Below are 22,468 nucleotides of genomic sequence, written 5' to 3'. Positions count from 1 at the left end.
AAGTTCATAATCATTTGGAAACAACAATACTAATGTTTTAACTCAGGAAGAGTTCTGAAATCAATATTTTGTGGAATAACCATGATTTTTAATCACAGCTTTCATGCATCTTGTCATGCTTTCCACCAGTCTTTCACACTGCTTGTTGCACAAAAATTTTTGCAGTTCTACTTTGTTTGATGGCTTGTGACTATCCATCCTCCTCTTGATTACACTTCAGAGGTTTTCAATGGAGTAAGGTCTGGAGAATGGGCTGCCCATGACAGGGTTTTGACGTGGTGGTTTCTTAATTTTTGCCAGAGCTATATATTAAATCTAGTCCAAAAAAGAGAAACCAATTCGGCACCGCTGCACCACCGTGGTCAAATCTAAAGAGACCCTTCACAGACTATATGAACGCCACATACCCCAAGGAACGGATGCTCAATCCTGAAGAAATATAACAAAATCCAATGGCACAATGAAAGAAAAAAGGATGGCACTCACCGTTACCAAAAGTAGAAGTCTTTATTTCATGGATAAAAATGCATGGGCTCGGGAGCAATGCAGAGAGTGCGGACGACAGCTGTTTCGCGCTCCTGCACTTCAACGGGTCCTAATGGCAAGCAGCAGGAGAAAGGTGCCTATAACCACACACCTATGGGGCACCGCTTCCTGACAGCCGACATTAATAACACTTTTACTTACCAGAGTGAATGCATAGAACATTAAAATCAACATATGCACTGTGAGGTAGCGCTGCCATTCAAGTAGGGGATACTCGCTCAGCAGCCACAAAATCAGATCCGGCACAGGTTTTCCATACAACACCATAGTCCATGTGGTTTATTTAACAGCATAAACCCACAGAAGTTCCTTCACCATCATGCGGCAGACGTCCATGCTCTCCAGGGAACTCCCAGGCACGTGCAGTCATTAACACAGCGTTCACTTGCTGTGAGAAGGCAGCCCCATCTCACTCAGACGGGATCTTCCACACTGGACCAATCGGGTCCCAGCATTCACCCCATGTGACTCACCCTGGCCACATTATATGATTCATAACCACGCCCACCGGGTCACATGCCTCTGACCTCATCACAGGTCCTTCAAGTATTTACACACATTTACAATAGCGTTATTAAACACACCCCCCGGGTGGGTTTGTAGGCAACTAGTCCCTGACACATAGAACCAGCACCTCAGCAATATCACTGCTGATTAACACACACACAAATCTCCATCTCAAGGCCACCCGCCTTGAGATACATAACGATCATTCTGTATCTTGCCATTTATCCACTCTCCTGGGACATCCATACAGCACCCCCTAGTGGACACAGTGGTCACTACACCACAACACAGTTAAAAGCAAAACTTATAAATCTTAAGGAGCACAAATTACTACAGTAAATTCAGAGAAAAATGGACATGTCCACCCTTTCATTCAAGCCCAATGCACCTGTTGCATTGGACCGCAGTATCCATCTAGCTTCTCTTTGCAGAAGGAGCCTGCGATGATTGCCTCCCTGACTGGGAGGACTAACCCTTTCTAAACCCCCAAACCGCAGCGATTCTGCCTTACCACCATGGAATTCTCTAATGTGGCTGATCAAACGGGGTTCTCCTTTGCCAGATGAAATGAAATGAAAATGCTCTCTAAACCTAACGTAAAGGGGACGAATTGTTTTACCTATATAGAAAAAAACACACGGACAGAAAAGAATATATACTACAAATGAGGTTTTGCAAGAAATAAACTGACAAATTTCATGCTGAATGGGACCTACCTTCATAGAATTGCCAACAAGTTTTATATTAAATATACACTTATACATACTCCTGTACGGTAACTGCCAACTCCACAAAAAAAAAGAAAAGCCACTAGCTGCCACCACCAATCATTTATGCCAACAGATTGGACACCCGTTACAGGTAGCATATGGCTTCAGGGGTGTGGTTTACAAGAGCAAGAAGAACAGAGCTATTACATTTTATATACCACCTTCACAGCAAACTATAACTTCCAAAAGACCCAAACCCAAATACTGCTTTTTATTAGCTCAAGGTTATGCCCACGTAGGTGGTAGATATTGATTTTACATTTACATAACGATCAAACATGACCTGGATAGCCTCATCCATCAGACCGTTGGAGGGGTTAGAAAGGCCTTACAGTGATATGAGTGAAAGCATTATGTCGTCATGTTTGATCGTTATGTAAATGTAAAATCAATATCTACCACATAGGACCTCCAGGGGTGAAGATGCAAAGATATCCTGTAAGTTGGGGATATCATAAAATTCTCATGGGCCGAACTACATAAATACTGGTCAAGGCAAAACCCTAATATTCCTATCTGGACACCAGAGAAAAAATGTCTATGAAGCTTCTTTATGAAAGGAAGCTTATGCCTCTGTGTAAACGAATCCCCATTTTGGTAGCTGGTTCCCAAAGTATATTTTCCTATTTTAAGGAAAATATACTTTGGGAGGAGGCATCCACTTCAATTCAGATGATGTGTGAGATCTTCTCCCTTTCTTCCTTAGTTATAATTTGTCTTTATCTCTAACTATAATTAGTCCCACATGTTTAATGTGTAATCCAACTTCAATGGAGGTTGAAGTGTCAGCTCTTCTCCTTTTTTGAAATGTTTTATGGATTTGAATTTTCCTCTGACACCAGTATTATTTTGACATTGCATTAGGACTTATTACTTTGCCAATGGTTGCATTGTAGGGTGTATGAATGGAAAGAGCCATGCACACGTGGACATCTTTCCATTCCAAGCTGGTGATAGGGCCTCCATCTATCAGACATTTATGCATCTTTTCTTTAGAGAAATGATTCTTTTTAGAGACAAAAGATGCATATGACACATTGTCAGCTGCACATATTATCCTACTGTGACTCTGATTACTACATACCTACACATTCCGCCCCGCAGTCACATACTGTTCGGATGCCACCCACCGTAATTTAGCACATTACTGCGCTCCCTTTCTGCTTATTAACTTTGGAGTAGTGTAGGGTAAAATTGAATAAGCGCCTGTTAATGATTACGGAGCCCCATCTTGATCCCATATCTCCAAGACAAAAATCTCCATATCATAAACCTTTTCCGCACCTAATGCTGGAACACATGCTGATTCAATATAGTCGGAGCAGGAAACATTGCTGCTCCTCGGAAGCATTTATTAAGAGGGATTCATAAAATGTTCATCATGTGAATACTTTGTATAATGGAATAATCCTGCATTTATTACCTGGGAAGAAACAATGAAGCATCCATTGATGTTCCGATTAGTGTCATTTTTGTTCTTTATTATTTGCAGCCGTAGAACATCCTGCGCTTTGTAATATAGGAAGACATTTTACAGCAATAACTACATAGATTTACAACTGATAATAAAGGCGTGCAAGTAAAAGAAAGTCGGCAAAAGGAGGGGGATTGGGGATCAGTAAATGGCTACAGGAGCCCATCAACCTGTCCCAGTAATATCCATACTTATGGGGCTGGGTGTTAAAATGTAGCTTAGTATGGGCATATGTTGATTCTCCAAAAAGAAACACTGCCCCTACTGGTTTTATCGGTGGCGGTCCCAGGGGGGTAAGCCCATTCATTAATCCTACACAGAAGATGGCATGTCATAAGAGTAGCTCATCAATGGGAAATATAATATCCCTTTAACGCCAATGTGTCATAAGATTTTTCATTATGAAATGAGATGCTTGTAGACCTGACAAGACTGCTGTACTTACTGAGTTTAAACTTTCCAAAATTCTGTGATGGGACATTGATTAAGGGAAGTTGTCTGATTGTTGTATATAGAGTCGGGAAGGAATTTTTCCCCTAAAATGGGGCAATTCACATCTGCCTCATGGAATTCTTGCCTTTCTATTGATCAACTTGGTATGGCTATAGTTTGAACCCCATGGACTTTTATACCTACCTACAACATTAAAGACTGTAAATGATTGTACAGCAGTGCTTACCTGGATTTTCAATCTTTGTCAACCTCGTCAGATTGACAGCTCCTCGGGGTCCCTCCTCCCTGCTGAGTCCACTCAGCGCTTAGTACAATTTACAGCTCAGTCATGCTAGCTGGATGACCACTCAAAACACTTGGACTCACTCTTTTGTTGGACTCCTAGAAAGCTTTTGATTTTTACAGCCATTCTGATATTGGCTTTCTAAGGAAGTACACCCTTGCCATAAGGTCTAATAGAGCGGTTTAATAATGTATACTGTTTGCATTGTAAAATGGGGATATTGATAGGCTTTAAAATGGCTTACTCAAGAACCCATTGTGAAATGGTCCATCTGTTATAGACTATTGGATGCCTCATTTCTGGGGGCAGGGGGTTTATTTTATGCAGCTTTTTTTTTATTATTTTAAGTCAAAGTTTTTAGCGAAGGCAAATGCATGATTGAAAGTTTTGTTAGCATCTCCTATTTTTTGGGCTACAGTAGTTTTTCCAATTTTAGCTAAAAAAAAAGTGTTAAAGCATTGCGAACCGGGCTCCAGGATTATCCCGTTGTTCCTTTAGAAGAACTTTAAGCCCGGCTCACACCATGCATTTTGATGCAGTGCTCATGTTTGAGATATCCTTTTCTTTAGCCAGAACTGCAAACTTCAGAAGGCTGGGAGGATATATTCTAAGAAAATGAAAAGAATATAGCAATGTACCTATTAAAAATATATATGTATGTTTCTATATATCCCGCGGAAACCTGGTATAAAATCATCTCTGCATATTTGTCTATAATTTCCTGGAAAAGTGATATATAGATGGGCACTTGTTCCAAGTCATTCACCTATCACCAAACACTTTCGACCTATCACCAAACTTACACTTACGATTTTCCAGTCTCTGTACTGGGAACATATATCTACGTAGCGGAGCTACTTTTTCCGTTCAGGAAATGCATCATCACAATCCTCAGCTAAGCAGATGTGACGTATAGGGCATCTGTCAGTAGGATAAACCCTCGTACACTATCTATATGGACATATAGGTCACAGGAAACTGAATAAAATGATACCTTGATATCTGCGATCTGATGTCTTATTCCAGAGAAATCCATGTTTTTCATAATAAAATGAGCTGTTAAGATCTATGGGCCGGGCATAGATCTCCCCAAGAATCTGCCTCCAGAGATAAGAGAAGATGGTTTTGGTGCAGATTGTGTTATTTGGCTACTGTACATGTTTAATAGTTTAGTCCAGCAAAAAAACAGAAGCATTTTTTTTGCAGCGTTTTTGCACTTTTCATAGCTTTGTATAGTGAAAAGAAAATTGGAGAGACTTGACACGCTGCAAAAAAATAATAAAATTTTTCTTTCCAATTCAGTTTTGAAAAAAGTGTGTGCGTGAGATTTCTAAAGTTTCACTGCTTTTACCGGTACTGTAAAAAGCAGCTTTTAATTTCCATAAAAAGCTTCAAAAAGAAATATGTGAACCTATCCTATTTCCGACTGAGAAATATCTAAAATAATACAAATCTGAATATTTACATTCACGCTGTTACATTTTTATACATGAAAAGAAATGAGTTTCTTTAAGAAAAAGGTTGAAAAAGATAATTTTTTTTTCCTGATTTTCAGCCACATCTCGGTTCATATCCGGTGTGTCAGCGTCTATAATACGTTTCCATGCCTCATTTCACAAAGAGCCTTGTACTTTACTTCTGAAATGAGGTGCATCCAATTCTAGTAAACACCTATTAATGAATGCATGCGTGTGCTCATTATCCAGGAGCATCTCCCCTCCATTACTGAGCCCTGGCACCGCTCCTGCCAGCGTGGCCCGTCATTTCCTACAGCGGCTCGTGCTTTGCTGGTTAGGTTGGCAATCGTGCAATCCCTAAATTGGCACCTAAATGAAAACCTGGCCGCTCATCATCTTCTCGCATCCATTATTATCAGAATGGCTTGCAAAATGCTTCATCTTCTTCTGTTCTTCCGCCAAACTAGTGTCAAAAATACATGAAGGCCAGGAAAGCAATGTGTAACATTTAGTGGCCTCTAAAAATGGGAACTTATGTTGGCAAAAAGGCAATGGGTATTTAGGAATTAGAAGTCTACCATGTGCATGCTATAGATAATAGTCTATGCCTGAAAAAATGGATGCAAAAGGTGCTGCAGTGTAAAGCATGGGGGATAAACACCGCATGGGAAAAAAAAAGTAATGGATTTCTGACTCCCATTAGGCAAGGAAATAGGATTTTGGCATGAGTCATCACGTGCCATATTACCAAATTATCATCTTACGTCCTCCAGACTGTAGACAGGTTCTGTCTAATTTTCAAGATGGGTTTATAGCAACAGATTTATCTTTTTTTTTAATTTTTTTTTTCTGTCCACATTATGATCTTCATTTATCTCACTTTTCCTAGGAAGCGGATACTGACGACAACCAGGGGACACTGGGCTTCGACGAGTTCTGTGCGTTCTACAAGATGATGTCGACAAGAAGGGATCTCTACCTACTGATGCTCACATACAGCAACCACAAAGACCACCTAGATCCAGACGACCTGAAAAAATTCCTAGAAGCTGAACAAAAGGTTAGTAAGCTTTTTTTTTTTTTTGCTGACAATTTACAAAAAAGTATAAATAAAATAGAATTTTATGCTATTTTTGTTAGTACAACTCCTGGTAACAGACAACAAACAAACTTTGTAGTCAGATCCTGTAGATTCTTTCTATCTGTTTTCCATCTCTAATTTAATAGTAATTTGGAAAGAAAACGAAGTTGGGAACAGATGTAAGAGTAACTGCTGGATGATGTTACGCTTGATTAAAAAAAAAAAAAAAAACTTTTATCCTTTTTTTGTCTTTAATCCATTTAAAATATAATCTTTCACAAACAATAAATCTGTAATTTTTTTTGCACCTGCTGTATTCTCACTATTTTCCTGAATCTGATGTTTTGTTTTGCCATCTTTGCTGTTGTACCCCTACTCTACATTTCAGAGAAAAGTAGCAAAATGAACAAAGCTAGTACCCTGAATCCAGAGGGTAGCATAGTTTATGCTATAGGAGCATTGTGCAGTAGCATGTAAAAGTTTGGGCACCCCTGGTCAAAATTACTGTTATTGTGAACAGTTAAGTAAGTTGAAGATGAAATTATCTCTAATAGAGCTAAAGTGAAAGATGACACATTTCCTTTGTATTTTAGGCCAAAAAAATAAATATATACATCCTTTGCATTTTAAAAATTACGAAAGAAAAATGGGCCGATGTAAGAGTTTGGGTACCCTGCATGGTTAGTACCTAGTAGCACCCCATTTTGCAAGTTTCACAGCTTGTAAACACTTTTTGTAGTCAGCCAAAAGACTTTCTATTCATGTCTGAGGGGTTTTCATCTATTTTTTCTTGGATAATTCTTCCAGTTCTGTGAGATTCCTGGGTCACGTTGCATGCTCTGCTATTTTGCGTTCTAGCTCACTGATTTTCAATGATGTCCATATCAGAAGACTGTGAGGGCCATTGTGAGACCTTCAACTTGCGCCTTTTGAGGTAGTCTATTGTGGATTTTGAAGTGTGCTTTAAGGATCATTATCCATTTGAAGAAGCCATCCTCTTTTTACCTTTTCCTGAAATTCTGTGCTCTTTTTTTTTTTTTCTCCACACATACCTTTGATCATTGTGGCCAACGAGATCTATTTTACCCCCATTGGTCCACAGGACTTGCTTCCAAAATGCATCAGGCTTGTTCAGATGTTCTTTTGCATACTTCTAAAGCAAAATTGTATGATAATGGATGCAGTAGAGGTTGTCTTCTGAAGACTCTTCCATGACGGCCATATTTGTGCAGGTGTCTCTGAACAGTAGAACAATGTACCACAACTCCAGAGTCTGCTAAGTCTTTCTGAAGGTCTTTTTCAGTCTAATTCCCAAAGGGGTATAATTTCCAAAATGGAGTCACTTGACGGAGGATTCTGCTATCTACCACTTCGGGGCACTGTATGTGCAGTCTGCATAGTATTCTAGGAATATCCGCGCTCCAGAAGGCAAATTGCTCTCTGTCCCTCCTGAGTCTCGCTGTGTGGCTAAGCAGTATTGTACAACCACATATGGGGTATTTCTAAATCGGAAGAAATTGTGGGACAAATTTTGATGCCATTTTACCCATTTCCCAGTTTGAAAATGTAAAATCTGGGGCTAAAACAAAATTTTGGAGGTAAAAATGTAATTATTTTTTTTCTTCACTACCCAGTGATATAAAATTCTGTGAGACACCTGTGATGTCAATATTATGTCAATATGATGTCTAGATGAATTCATTGAGAGGTTTCATTTGTAAAATGGGATCTCTGATGGGGGTTCTGCTGTTCTGGCACCTCAGTAAGGCTAGTTTCACACTAGCGTTTATTCGACGCAGTGCACGGCGCTGCTAAGCCCCGCCCCCTGCCAGTTCCCTGCCCGCCCCATCCAGTCATCGCCGCCTACTATCGCACATGGACTCTTTAGCATAGGGTGCTTAGATCGTGCGCTGGCCGTGCACTAGCAGGATTTTGGTGTTCGCTGCGCACTTTTGAAGGTGCGCCCGTGTGCGCCGAACGCAGCATGTTGCATTTCGGCGCATCTTCAAAAATGCGCAGCGCACGCCAAAATCCTACTAGCGCACGGCCAGCGCACGATCTGCGCACCCTATGCTAAAGATAGGGTGCGCAGATCGCAAGCGTCCATGTGCGATAGTAGGCGGCGATGACCGGATGGGGCGGGCAGGGAGCCGGCAGGGGCTGGGGCTTAGCGGCGCCGTGCGCTGTGTCGAATAAACGCTAGTGTGAAACTAGCCTTACTCTGCCAATGTGACATGGCACCCTTAAACTAGTCAAGGAAAATCTGGACTCCAGTATGGCTCTTCTTCTTTTCTACGAGTTGCACTGTGCCTCAAAAGTAGTTTTTGACCACATATAGGGTATCGGCATACTTGAGAGAAATTGCACAACAAATTTTAGGGTCTGTTTTCTTCTGTCCTTGTGAAAACAAAAAAATATTGTGCTAAAGCAACATTTTTGTCGGAAAAATGTTTTTCATTTTCACAGATCAATGTAAAATTCTGCGAAGCAACTGTGGTTCAAGGTGCTCACCACATATCTACATAAATTCCTTTAGAAGTCTGGTCTTCAAAAGAGGGTCACTTGTGGGGTGGGTTTCCACTGTTTTGGCACATTAGTGACTCTCCAAAAGTGACATGACACCCGCAGACCATTCCATCAAAGCCTGCTTTCCAAAACGTCACACCTTCCTTTGAGCCCTACTGTGCACCCAAGTTTTCACTCATATATGGGGTATCTGCGTGCTCAGGATAAATTGCGCAAGAAATTGTATGGTGAAATTTCTCCTGTTACCCTTGTGAAAATTGCAAAATTTGGGGCAAAAAAATGTTTTTTGGAAACTGTGATTTCTTTATTTTCACAGCTCAATGTTATAAACTTCTGTGACGCACCTGGAGGTTCAAGGTGCTCTTCACACATCTAGATTCCTTTGGGGGATTTAGTTTCTAAAATGGTGTCACTTGTGAGAGGTTTTACACTGTTTAGGCACATCATGGGCTCTCCATATGCAAAAATGCATCTACTAATTATTCCAGCAAATATTACATTCAAAAAGTCAAATGGCGCTCCTTCCCTTCTGTATGCCCAAACAGGGGTTTTCCCCCCTATATGTGGTGTCTGCATATTGCACAACAAATTTGGGGGTCCAGTTTCTCCTGTTACCCTTGTGAAAAATAAGTTGGGTCTAAAGTAAAATGTTTGTGATAAAAAGTGAAATGTTCATGTTTTACCTTCCACATTTCATTAAATCCTGTGAAGCACCTGAAGGGTTAATAGACTTCTTGAATGTGGTTTTGCGCACCTTGAGGGGTGCAGTTTTTAGAATGGTGTCACTTTTGGGTATCTTCTGTCATATCGGCCCCCAAAGTCACTTCATATGTGAGGTGGTCCCTAAAAAAATGGTTTTGTAAATTTTGTTGGAAAAATTAGAAATCGCTGGTCAAATTTTAACCCTTGTAACTTCCTAGCAAACTAAATATTGCTTCCAAAATTGTGCTGATGTAAATTAGACGTGGGAAATGTTACTTATTAACTATTTTATGTGACCTATCTTTCTAATTTAAGTGAGTAACAATTTAAAGTTTGAAAATTACAACATTTTCAACATTTTAGCCAAGTTTGTTTTTTTTCACAAATAGACGTACGTTATATCAAACTAATTTTGAGCGTTTCATTAAGTACAATATGTCATGAAGAAACCATCTCCGAATCAGTCGTATCTGAAGCGTTCCAAAGTTATTACCTCATAAACGGACACTGGTCAGAATTGTAAAATTCGGGCTGGTCATGATGGTGAAAATTGGCTTGGGGTGAAGGGGTTAAAAAAGAAAATGCTTACTTTAGACGCAATGGTAAAGACTTAAAGGGAATCTGAATTTGGCAGCAGGCTATTGCACCACAAACTATTTATATGTGCATGTACCTGTTTCAAAGACAAATCCAGCAATACCTTTACATGACTAGTCCATTCCTTCATTACTCGGGAATAGCGTTTGAATTGACATGTGAATGAGGCTGAAGGCATTATGGTAGATCTGAAGCCTCTATCACTCCAATTCCAACACTTCCGCCTCTTGCTTGACTGAAGCCCTCTATGTTTCAGGCAAAGGAACTGTCAGTCAAGCAGGAGGAGGCGGCACTGGGTGGGAAATGGAGCTGGAGTGACAGAGCCTTCAAATCTACAAATAGCTCCTCAGCATCATTTGCATTTCAATTCAAACTCTGAATTCTTAGTAACAGAGGAACTGACCGGCCATTTAAAGGAATTGCTGGACTTGTTTTCAAAAGAGTTACATGTGCATATAAATAGTTTTTGGAAGGAAGTCCTGCTGACAGATTCCCTTTAACCCCTCTCTGACATTGGGCATAATAGTACCCTCCCTTTGATGTGGGCTCCTGCGCTGAGCCCACATCTTTTCTGGCACATGTCCGCTGTTTTGAACAGCTGACATGTGCCTTCTATAGCCGCAGGTGGAATCGCGATCCACCCGTGACTGTTAACTACTTAAATGCCACTGTCAAACTCTGGTCGGCGCTCATAGCAAGTCAGAAATTCTTCTACATACAGGTGATCTAATCATCGCCTGTATGTAGCAGAGGCGATCGGGTTATGGCAGCTTCCCAGTCTCCCAAGGAGACTATTGAAGCATTCCAAAAGTTTAAAAAAAAAAAAAAAGTTTTTGAAAATATTAAAAAAATTAAGAAAATATAAAAGTTCAAATCCCCCCCCCCTTTCGCCCCATTCAAAATAAAACAAAAAAATCAAATATACACTTATTTGGTATCGCAGCATTCAGAATCACCCAATCTATCATTATAAAAAAAAATTAATCCGATCGCTAAATGGTGTAATGAGAAAAAAAGTCAAAATCCTATCAGTCAGAATTGTTTTTTTGGTCGCCGCAACATTCCATTAAAATGCAATAACGGGTGATCAAAAGATCATATCTGCACTAAAATGCTATCATTAAAAACATCAGCTTGGCACCCAAAAAATAAGCCCTCACCCAACCCGAGTTCACAAAAAATGGAGACGCTACGGGTATCGGAAAATGGCGCAAATTTGTTTTTTTATTTTAACAATCTTTGTTTGGTGTTATGAACAGCTGACATGTGCCTGCAATAGGCACGAGCGGAATCGCCGTCCGCCCGCGCCTATTAACTAGTTAAATCCTGCTGTCAAAGCTGACAGCGGGCATTTAAATAGCATTTCCGGCCGCCGGGCCGGAAATGACCTCATCGCCGACCCCCGTCAACGTGATCGGGGTCGGCGTCATGTTGCCTGGACAAGCAGAGGTCTCTATAAGACCTCTATGGTTGTTCCAGGCATATGGCTTTCAGCGCCACCCGGTGGTCGGCGCTGAAAGCACTGCAGTAAATCTGCTACATATGGGCGATCTGCTCATCGCCCATATGTAGCAGAGCCGATCGGGTTGCGCATGCTTCTAGCCTCCTATGGAGGCTATTGAAGCATGACAAAAGTTAAAAAAAAATTAAAAAAAAAATGTTTAAAAATAAAAAAAATTAAAAAAAACCCTAAAAGTTCAAATCACCCCCCCTTTCGCCCCAATCAGAATAAAACAGTAAAAAAAAAAATCCCACATACACATATTAGGTATCGCTGCATTCAGAATCGCCCGATCAATAAAAAAGAAGCATTAACCTGATCGCTAAACGGCGTAGCGAGAAAAAAATTCAAAACGCCAGAATTAAGTTTTTTTGGTCGCCAAGACATTGCATTAAAATGCAATAACGGGCGATCAAAAGAACATATCTGCACAAATGTGGTATCATTAAAAACGTCAGCCTGGCATGGAAAAAATAAGCTGTCACCCGACCCCAGATCATGAAAAATGGAGACGCTACAGGTCTCGGAAAATTGCGCAATTTTTTTTTTTTTTTTTAGGAAACTTTGGAATTTTTTTTCACCACTTAGATAAAAGAGAATATAGACATGTTTGGTGTCTATGAACTCGAAATGACCTGAAGAATCATAATGGCAGGTCAGATTTAGCATCTAGTGAACCTAGCAAAAAAGCCAAGCAAAAAACAAGTGTGGGATTGCACTTTTTTTGCAATTTCACCGCACTTGGAATTTTTTTCCTGTTTTCGAGTACATGACATGGTAAATCTAATGGTGTCATTTAAAAGTACAACTCGTCCCGCAAAAAATAAGCCCTCACATGGCCATATAGACGGAAAAATAAAAAAGTTATGGCTTTGGAAAGAAGGGGAGGGAAAAATGAAAATGCAAAACCAAAAATACCCCTGGTCGTTAAGGGGTTAAAACCAATGGTGCCTTTCAAAAGTACAACTCGTCCCGCACAAAACAAGCTCTCACATGGCCGTATTGCCAGAGAAGTAAAAAAGTTATGGCTCTGGGAAGAAGGGGAGCGAAAAACAAAAACGAAAGTACATCCGGTTATGAAGGGGTTAAGAACACTGCTGTTCAGTTACACTACATATTATTTTATTTGTATTTTACAACGTGATAATCACCAATAACTGATTTATCTGTAATTTTAATAACAGGGTTTTTTCATTCCTGGTTCATGCACCCAACTTATCACAAGATAATGAATTTAATACCCTGAAAAAGTGACCAAAAATAAGACAGGCAAAATATCCATTTTCTACTGTCAGCAGAAAAAAATGTTGATAAATACATAAAAAATGAAATCTATTACATGGCCAAGTAATGTGTGTTCCATCACCGAGACTGTTACATTTTTGTTGAGAACTGTAATTGCATTTTTCCTTTCTCCGTACAAAGCGCTAGAGCCAACATTTTCCACGGTTTCGTTTGATTGAAGTCGGCATTTCACTGTAGGAATTGAAGCAGGGGAACTTTTTTTTTTACTCTCAGGAGCGAAAAAATGGAAATGAAAGTATAAAACTTTAGTAAAACTGTAGATGACAATTTCTACATCTGTATCATGCTCCAGTGAGAGGACGGAGGGTCAAGGGATCCAACTTTTTATTTTTTAAAGAAACTTTTTACTAGGTATTTTCTCCAGGCAAGATGAACTTATTTCACTTCTGTGCTTGACATAGCAAGTAACTCGACTGACTAATCTCTTTATCAAGAGTTACCATCAAGATGGATTAAAACGGCAAAATGGACTTCTGCAGTCAATGACACTTGGGCCGGAATGAGAGCTGCCTGACTCGAGAGTCTTTCCAGCAAAAGGAATAGACCTGATTGTTATTGCTCTTGCCCTAGGGCCGGGTTACCCAACCTTATGGAGCCTGCAAGCTCATTTCAAATGAGATTTGTGAAACCTTAGTATACAGTATGACCAAGTAATAGGTTTCTTACCATAGTGCTAGTTACTTGCAACATCTTTTTGACCAAGGTACAAATATCTCTTAACATGTGACAACAATAGAGCTGTGGGAGAAAATACACTTAACTCCTCCCTGGAGCCGCTGACTTTCAGTCATAGAAGAACAGCTTCAGTCACTGCTCAGTACATAGTGAGCAGTAGCACGCATCGGCACTTGGATTGACTTCTCACTCTGCACAGAGCTGTCAAACTGCCAATTGTGTACTCCCTGGAGGAGTAAAGTTAATGTTCTCCAAGTAGCCACACTTTCAATGAGGGCTCTTGCAGACAACCGTATTTTCGGTCCAAATGTGATGCGAAAAAAAAAATGTTGACTCACACTTAGACCGGACTAAAGAGATAACAAAACTAATGCAATATGCAAAACTGTGTAACATACCACTAGCACTAATGAGTATAGATGCTAAAAAATCATTTGACAGAGTAGACTGGTTGTTCTTACACAAGACCTTAATAAACTTTGCCACCCCCCCCACTAATAAACGCAATTATGGGAATGTATGCGGTACCCATGGCGAGGATCAGGATCAATGGCTCCCTCACGGACTCGTTCCAAATATTCAACGGGACAAGGCAGGGTGGCCCTCTGTCCCCTCTACTTTTTGTAATGGTAATGGAACCTCTCCTACAAGCTGTCCAACAAAACCCTGAGGTGGAAGGTTTACAAATTCAAGCCATCTATTAAAAAACAGCAGCTTTCGCTGATGACCTATTGCTGGAATTATCTAAGCCGCTGAGGGGAATACCTGCTATAATGGGTATTCTGGACAACTATAGCAAGCTTTCCAACTTTAAAATGAATGAGACTAAATCTGAGGTACTGAGCCTGGGCTTGCCCAATCGCACTATAGACAAACTCAAATCCAACTTTCCCTTTGCCTGGCAAGCTAGAAGTTTAACGTACTTGGGCATTAATTTAAGTGCATCAGACAGAGATCTCTTAAATCTTAATGTCAAGCCCCTATTAGAATCAACGAATGCTTATATGCGTTCATGGAAAGACACGTTTTTATCCTGGATAGGAAGAAAAATATTTTAAAAAGTTTAATTTTACCAAAATGTATTTACATTTTCAATATGCTTCCCATACATATACCCATGTCATTCCTGGCAAAAGTACATTCCTTAATTTTCAAATATATTTGGCAAAAACGCAAACCCCGCTTTAACACTAAAACACTTACCTTACCGAAAGATATGGCCGGGATGAGGACTCCGGACATCACAAAATATTATCAAGCTGAGCACTTAGCCAGAACAGTGGACTGGATCAGGGGCTCATTGGATAAACAATGGCTTAAAATAGAAGAATCGATGTCTCCACTTCCCCTACGATCTATCTTATTGGGTTACATTAATGACCCAATCTCGATTGATTGCAAAAATATCCACACAATGGCCACAATTAAAATTTGGAGGAAGTTAAGTGGTGCTCTGGCTCCCCCTCTCTCCCCATTAACTAAAATCTCTGGTTTACTCAATACCCCACCTCTCCGAGCTGCACATATCCCGATAGAGCAACTCTTTGAGGAGGGAACTCTCCTCCCCCTACAAGAAATGCATAAGCTACCTGGGCTATCAAGCCTTACATTCTTACAGTATGGAAAGCTTTCCTATCTTTTAGGTCAACGAAACCACTTGATTGACTTTGACAAATCTTATTTCCTATGAAATCTTATGTGCCAAAACAAAACCACTTACCAAAATTCTCTCAGCAATATATCAGTCCCTACTTAAGCTGGATGTACCCCTGAAATGGGCCTACCTAACTCAATGGGAAAAGGCTATGGGTACCTCCTTTTCTGAAACACGAATTAAACACATTCATAGAAACTCCCATGGTCCCTCGCATTGCGTGCCAATCCAGGAAAATTTGTTCAAAATTATAACTAGATGGTACATGACGCCCAAAAAGATCCATAGATGGCATCAAGCTACAGCGAAAAATTGTTGGAGATGAGGAGAGAATAATGGCAGCTATATTCATATTTGGTGGTCCTGTCAGATCCTTCGGCCCTTTTGGGAAGAAGTATCCACAATCGTATACGAGGTACTGGGCAAACATGCTATCTTGAAACCAAAACATATTTTAATAAATCTTCCACTATTGCAGAACAATAAAGTAAAGACGCTACTAAACTTGCAAAATATATTCTATCAGCTGGGAAATCCTTGATCTCTATCAGCTGGAATTCCTCAAGTCCACCCACTATACAGCAACTCTACACTAAAATTGAACAAATTTTTCACATAGAAGAATTATCAGCAAGAGTAAATCATTGCTCTGTTAATTTTAATAACATTTGGAGGTGCTGGACCTACTTTAGGTCTCATTCATCCTTCTACTCTGCAATTTCGTCATAACTCTTTACTAAACGCGTATCCCAAGGTGCTACTCCCCCCCCCCCCCCCCCCCTTTCAACTATTCTCCTTCCTTTCTACTCCCCCCCCCTCCTTTTTCCCAGATTCCTTTTGATTTACTTTTATCATTCTTTCCGACAAATGTTGAAAGTTTCTATAACTCTTTTAATAACAGTGATTGAATTGCCTCGGTGAACTTTGCCGGAAGCATTTATTACTGTTTCTATCATAGATACTGCTTCTTCCTCAAACACTCTTTCATTTACACCTTTTCAATAAAAAGAACATTGAAAGAAAGAATCACACTTAGACCAATACTATTCTTTGGAGTCATGCAGATGTCTGATTTTGTTTCCTCTGTCCAAGTCTGTACAAGGGAAAAATTATAGCCCTCTCTAATGAAACCTTTGAAAGAAGTGTGGGCATGCAGCCTGACTCTAAAGAAAACATTGAGAATTACATAAGCAAAAATGTAAGTGCCAGCCTCTCCTCTAGCTTTTTACCTTACTTCTGCCATGTCAAAAACTCTCTCCTATTTTCTATTGCAATTAAAAAAGGTTTGTTGCCGTATTTTCAATTCAAACCACAGACTTCATTACATACAGATCTTTAACCTGATAAAGCTAGTGTAGGTACTTTAAAAATACATGTTATAATGGCTATATTATTCTTTTTGAAAGTTTTTATTCAACATCTGCCCACTTATCTTGACTTGCAGCTCCTCAGCGTCCCTCCTCCCTTCTGCTGCTGAATTCCCACCCACCTATCCTGACTGGCAGCTCATCTGTGTCCTTCTGCACACTTATCCTGACTTGCAGCTCCTCACTGTCCCTCTGCCCACTTATCCTGACTTGCAGCTCCTCAGTGTACCTCCTCCCTTCTGCTGCTGAATCCTCACCCACCTTTCCTGATTGGAAGCTCCTCAGTGTCCCTCCTTTCTGCTGAAGCTGAATGTCCACTCGCCTATCCTGATTGTCATATCCTCAGTGCCCCTCCTCACTTCTGCTGAATCCCCACCCATCTATCCTCATTGGCAGTTCCTCGGTGTCCCTCCTCCATGCTGCTGAATCCCCACCCACCTATCCTGATTGGCAGATCCTCAGTGCCCCTCCTCCCTGCTGCTGACTCCCCACTGACCTACCCTGATGAGAAGCTCCTCAGTGTCCCTACTCTCCGCTGAACTGAATCTCCACCCTCCTATCCTGATTGGGAGATCCTCAGTGCTCCTCTTCACTTCTGCTGAATGCCCACCCACCTATCCTCACTGACAGCTCCTCGGTGTCCCTCCTCCCTGCTGCTGAATCCTCACCCACCTATCCTCACTGGTAGCTCCTCGTTGTCTATCATCTTCGATGCTGCCGAATCCCCACCCACCTATTCGGATTGGAAGCTCCTCAGTGTCCCTGATCATTGCTGCTGCTGAACCGCCACTGACCTAGCCTTACTAACAGATCCATAGTGTCCTTTCTCTCTGCTGCAGCTCAGATCTCACATTGCTCCATAGGAGCTGCAGCTGTCAGTCAGGGTGGGTGAGTGGAGACTAAATACACACTCATGAGCTCTCTAATTCTTTAGCTGAACTCACAAAATGCTCCTTTTTATGTCAGCATTACACAGCCTTTCTGACATGGATTTACAAAATAAGTACATCTACTTCATCAGGTCTAAAAAAATTTACTAATGTGTGCAATCTGATGACAGATCTTTATGTTATGATATTTTTTTTATATGATTTGCTAAAAAAAAATTGGAACAAGGTGGTTAGGGGGTCATTTGTATGTTCTAATATCTGTCCTTCCTGTGGAGGCAGTCCATTCCTTATCGTGCTGTGATGGGAACTACTAGAAAATCAAATTACATCTGCAGAAGTGATTACTGTAGAGAAAATACTTGGCGGATAGTTAACCTGACTTCGGCACCACTTAACATTGCTCGCGTGTCTGCTATAGTTGGCAAATGCCTCTTTTTAATCACAGCTGTGGTACAGAAAGCTTTTCTGATGACTCGATTTGGAATCTCTCTGTAGGGACGCTGTCTTTGTAAGGTAATTACACTCACATTAAATTTCATCTGGGCTCCATATCGGCGCGAAACCCGTTGTATATCTTGTTATTTCTAGAGTAAAACCTGATTTATTAGAAATTAACAAAGAAAGTGTTAATTTTTCTTGTACTAAAAAAAATTATATATATATTTTTCATTTAAAGTGATCCATGATAGCACATTGTGCAGTATTGGTATTTCCTATTCAATAAAATGGCTTATTAATTTATTTAAAGGAGTTTTGTATAGATTCCTCTTTTCAGATGACATCTGACACTTCATTCAGATGATCGCTGCCTGGAAGGTTGTTAGCTATGCATTATCCCTGCAGTGGCCACTACAGGAGAAGTGTGGTATTACATGTTAGCAATTTATTGGTGGTTGTCTCATGATTACTCTTCTGGAGCACACAGGGAGTATGTTTGCTTCAGAAGATAGACAATTGTAGCCAGCAGCATGGTTGCATCGTTGGTCCGAATTATGTGCTCTCCCATCTGCCCATGCGTAGAAGAGAAGAGAAGACTGGGCTGTGGGTGCTGACAGGGCGCCGGGTCCAGAACTGCTGGGGCCGAACGTGCTGTTGCAGGGGGGAAGGAGATTGGAGGCGGACCCTTAACCTGTGTATAAGGGGCGTGGTGAGCCAGAGAGGTATAAAAGGGTTTGCGTGGGAAAAGAATGGGGCTTCCCGCCAGAGTGAGGAGTCAGAGAGGACCGGTGCCAGGCTGTGGGAAAAGATAGGCCACATAGTAGCGATCACAGCCGGAGGAGTGAGGTGAGGTTTACTCCAATTTACTGCGCTGTAGCACAACATACTAGGGGCTTAGCAGGTAAGACTGGTGACCGCCCGCTGCTGCCAGAAGTGAGGCCGACTTGTTAGGTGGGGAAGCCGGAAGAACTCCGCACCAGCTTCAGCTAGAAGAAACGGACCACGGAGTCACGCTAAGTGGAGTTAATATATAGACTGCCATTCTGAATTACCCTTTCCCTTTGTACCCCTCAGCCTTTACCTGTTTATTTTCTGTTTTTTCCTGCAAGGAGGTTACCCCTTTATTGATAAAACGAGTAATTGTTCACCCCTGCAATGTGCTTCTGTGTCACTTCCTCCAAATACCTGTGACACATGCTCCTTTGCCCGGCAAACCAGCCATCTCTGAGAGTTCAGTGTTCACCAGTAACCTAAGCAATGAGCAGTATGCTATAGATCTAAAAATCTCTCCGTTCTTGAGAATGGAGAAGATTTTTAATAAGAGGTAAATGGCAATAATGCTTTTCACAAGCACTTTTTGCAATTTTACCTATTTTGCAAGATGAGACAACCGCTTTAAGTAATATATAGACTGCTCAAATCAGAAAGAATGAAAACTGCTTTGTTCTTTGTTTCTTAAAGGGGTTGATGGCTTATCCTTAGGATAGGTGATCAATGTCTAGTCGGAGGAGATGCTTTGACAACCAGCATCCCTGCGATCAGCCGGAGTCATGCTCAGTTAAGGCCACATTCATACGTTAGTCTTTTTTGCTGCTTTTTTTTTCTACAGGTAAAACCTGCTCTCTTAACAAAATAAAGGCAAAAAAAAAAAAAGCTGCTTACAAAAAGTATGCTTACTGCATTTTTTGCTGCAGATAAGTGTCATTTGTCTACAGCACATATTTAATAAAATTAGTTTTATTCACCAAAAACACAGGGCTGCATGTTTTGCAGGGTTTTTTGCACTTACTCATTGCTTTCGACAATGAAAAACCCTGCAAAATCCCTAAAAGTGACATGCTGCAGATTTTTAAAAATGCAAGTTTTCCAATTCAATCAGGGAAAAAAAGCAATGTGTGCATGAGATTTCTGAAACTTCATAGCCTTTGCTGCTACTATAAAAAGCAGCTTTTAATTTGCATAGAAAAGTAGCACACAAAAAAATGCTGCCAAAGCACAGCATGTGAACGAAGCCTTAGGCTATGTGCACACGCTGCGGATTCACCTGCGGGTTTTTCCGCGCGGATCCGCAGGTAAAACTGCAGGTAAAGTGACCTGCGGATATCCTGCAGATTAGCCTGCGGTTTTACACCTCTACTATGTAAAGGTGTGAAACCGCTGCAGAATCCGCACAAACAATTGACATGCTGCGGTTTGTAAACCGCAGCAAAACCGCGCGGAAAAAAACGCAGCGTGAGCACAGCGGATTTGAAATGCCATAGGCTAACATGGTACTGTACCATGTCTGTGGAACTGCTGCGTTTCCGCAGGGCCAAAAACGCTGCGGAAACACAGCAAAATCCGCAACGTGTGCACATAGCCTTACGGACCTACACAGCTCTTGTCGACTGTACAGTGGCCACGGCCGGGTACTGCACATAAGCCTCTTATTCATATAAAAAGGGAATGGATGTGCAGTACCGGCAGCAGCCACTATTGCGTTGATGGAGCTATGTTGTGCAGCTCTGTAATGGAACAGTTCCGGCCTCCGCTGATAGTAGGAACAGCTGCTGGTCGGGGGCCACCAATGTTAGTCCCAAACTAAAGGTTTTCAGTCCTAAAAGTGCATAGTGAGGTAGTAGTTGTAAGACATCCCCTAAATAAAATGGCATTACCAGGTACGGACTGGTTATATTACTAATATTACCCTGAATGGAGGAAAGGAAGATTTACTACAAGACCAATGTTTCTAATGATACCTGTGGCCTGCTGGGGTAAGTGATGGAGTCAGTGACTTTGTGCTCCGTCACAACTATTAACAGTATGAGTGTCTTGAGAACGCCAATTCTGTTAACAGTGTAGCAGACAAAGCAGCCCACTACCAGACAGGCCCTTCTGGCATTTGCCAGAATTGCCAGATGGCCAGTCCGGCCCTGGGCATTACTATAAGTTAAAAAATAAAAAAGAGGCGAATAAAATGATATTGACATTCTTAGAAGGGAGACAGGAGGATTTAGACAGGAAAATTCTGACATTCGCCAACTTAGTATAAACATGCCAATAATTTTCTGAAATCAGCAGGAAACCTGACAACCATCCATCATCGGGGAGATTTGTGAAAACATATGGAAAAGAATCAAGACAGATGACAGAGCAGATGATTGGGTTTGAGATTTGTGAAATCGCTACCGGGAGAGTTCATTTAGACAAAGCAATTGAGGTTTGTCAGTTGTAGAATAATGATTTTGGGACAGGGAATCGGTTACAAACTGCTTTTCTTCCAGATTGGCGGAGTATTATCTTACTTTTTGGATCCTCGTTGCATTGTCAAAATTAATGACAACGTTTTTGCAAGTAGATGAAAGTGGCAGCCAGCTCCAAAATGATATTATACAGATAAATAAATGTTACTATTGTAGTAAATGGAGAAGACTTCACGTGAAGGGGATTGTCTGATTTACCACGTTCATTGTCAATTCACGGAGTTCACAAAAAGTAGTTTTTCATGCAGCAGCTCCATCAGTCTTGCCGGAGATTCAAGGAGCGTCGTCTACTTTGGAAGACTTTTTATTACTTTTTACGCGTATATTTGTCATAAGAAAAGCTCCCAGAGGCTACTTTACATATCCAAAATGCTCCAATCACTCTAAAGATTTTCTTTTCTGGTTCAGTATATTTATGGCCTATTTTTTGGGATATTGGTGGTGATCCAACTCTTGACAAACCCCCCACTGATCATTTATATGAAGAGGCCGCAGTGCTGTATGCTCCGCCCTGCACCCCATCTACGTGGAAGCAGCTCCCCTGGGTATCGCAACATTGTTCCTTTAAAGTAAATCGGACAAAGGTGTTAAAGAGAATTTATCATCAGGTTCCAGGGATGTATCACTTAGTTTACTTTGTACAGCAGTTGTGATAGAATCACAGCTTTCCCTGCTGTAGATCTAGCAGAGCTTGGTTGTTGAGCCCTGTATAACCGCCCACAACACAGTTTTCTCTGTACTGTGCTCGAGGTGGGGATGGGCTAGGAGGCACCAGAACAGTTGTCTTCTAATGATCTCCTGCTGATAAAACACTGATTTTGTATTGAAACAGCAAAACAAAGACCAGTAAGTGACACATCGCTGTAATCAGGGTCTCTACCTCTATTTAATTGTGCTTTCTGGTTGCATAGAAAAAACCTTCTGACAGATTCCCTTTAATACCCTAAAATCCACTAGGTCATTAATATTCGTAATCTGGAAAAATCTGTTAGTTACCTGG

General features: G+C 41.0%; 1 protein-coding gene across 1 annotated transcript in view; it reads left to right on the top strand.

Annotated features, from left to right (window-relative positions):
• Positions 1-22,468, top strand: part of PLCH2 (phospholipase C eta 2) — an 891,775-nt gene that overhangs the window by 664,904 nt on the left and 204,403 nt on the right. The window contains exon 6 of the mRNA XM_073585390.1: positions 6,380-6,550. Within this exon, the coding sequence (XP_073441491.1) occupies positions 6,380-6,550 (171 nt within the window). The remainder of the gene's footprint in view (positions 1-6,379; positions 6,551-22,468) is intronic.

Source organism: Dendrobates tinctorius, unplaced genomic scaffold (assembly GCF_039654945.1).
Source record: "Dendrobates tinctorius isolate UK_male_01 unplaced genomic scaffold, ASM3965494v1 ptg000086l, whole genome shotgun sequence".
In the NCBI taxonomy this organism is placed as follows: domain Eukaryota; kingdom Metazoa; phylum Chordata; class Amphibia; order Anura; family Dendrobatidae; genus Dendrobates; species Dendrobates tinctorius.
The sequence above is the reverse complement of the archived record's forward strand: the minus strand, read 5'-3'. Positions and strand labels throughout refer to the sequence as shown.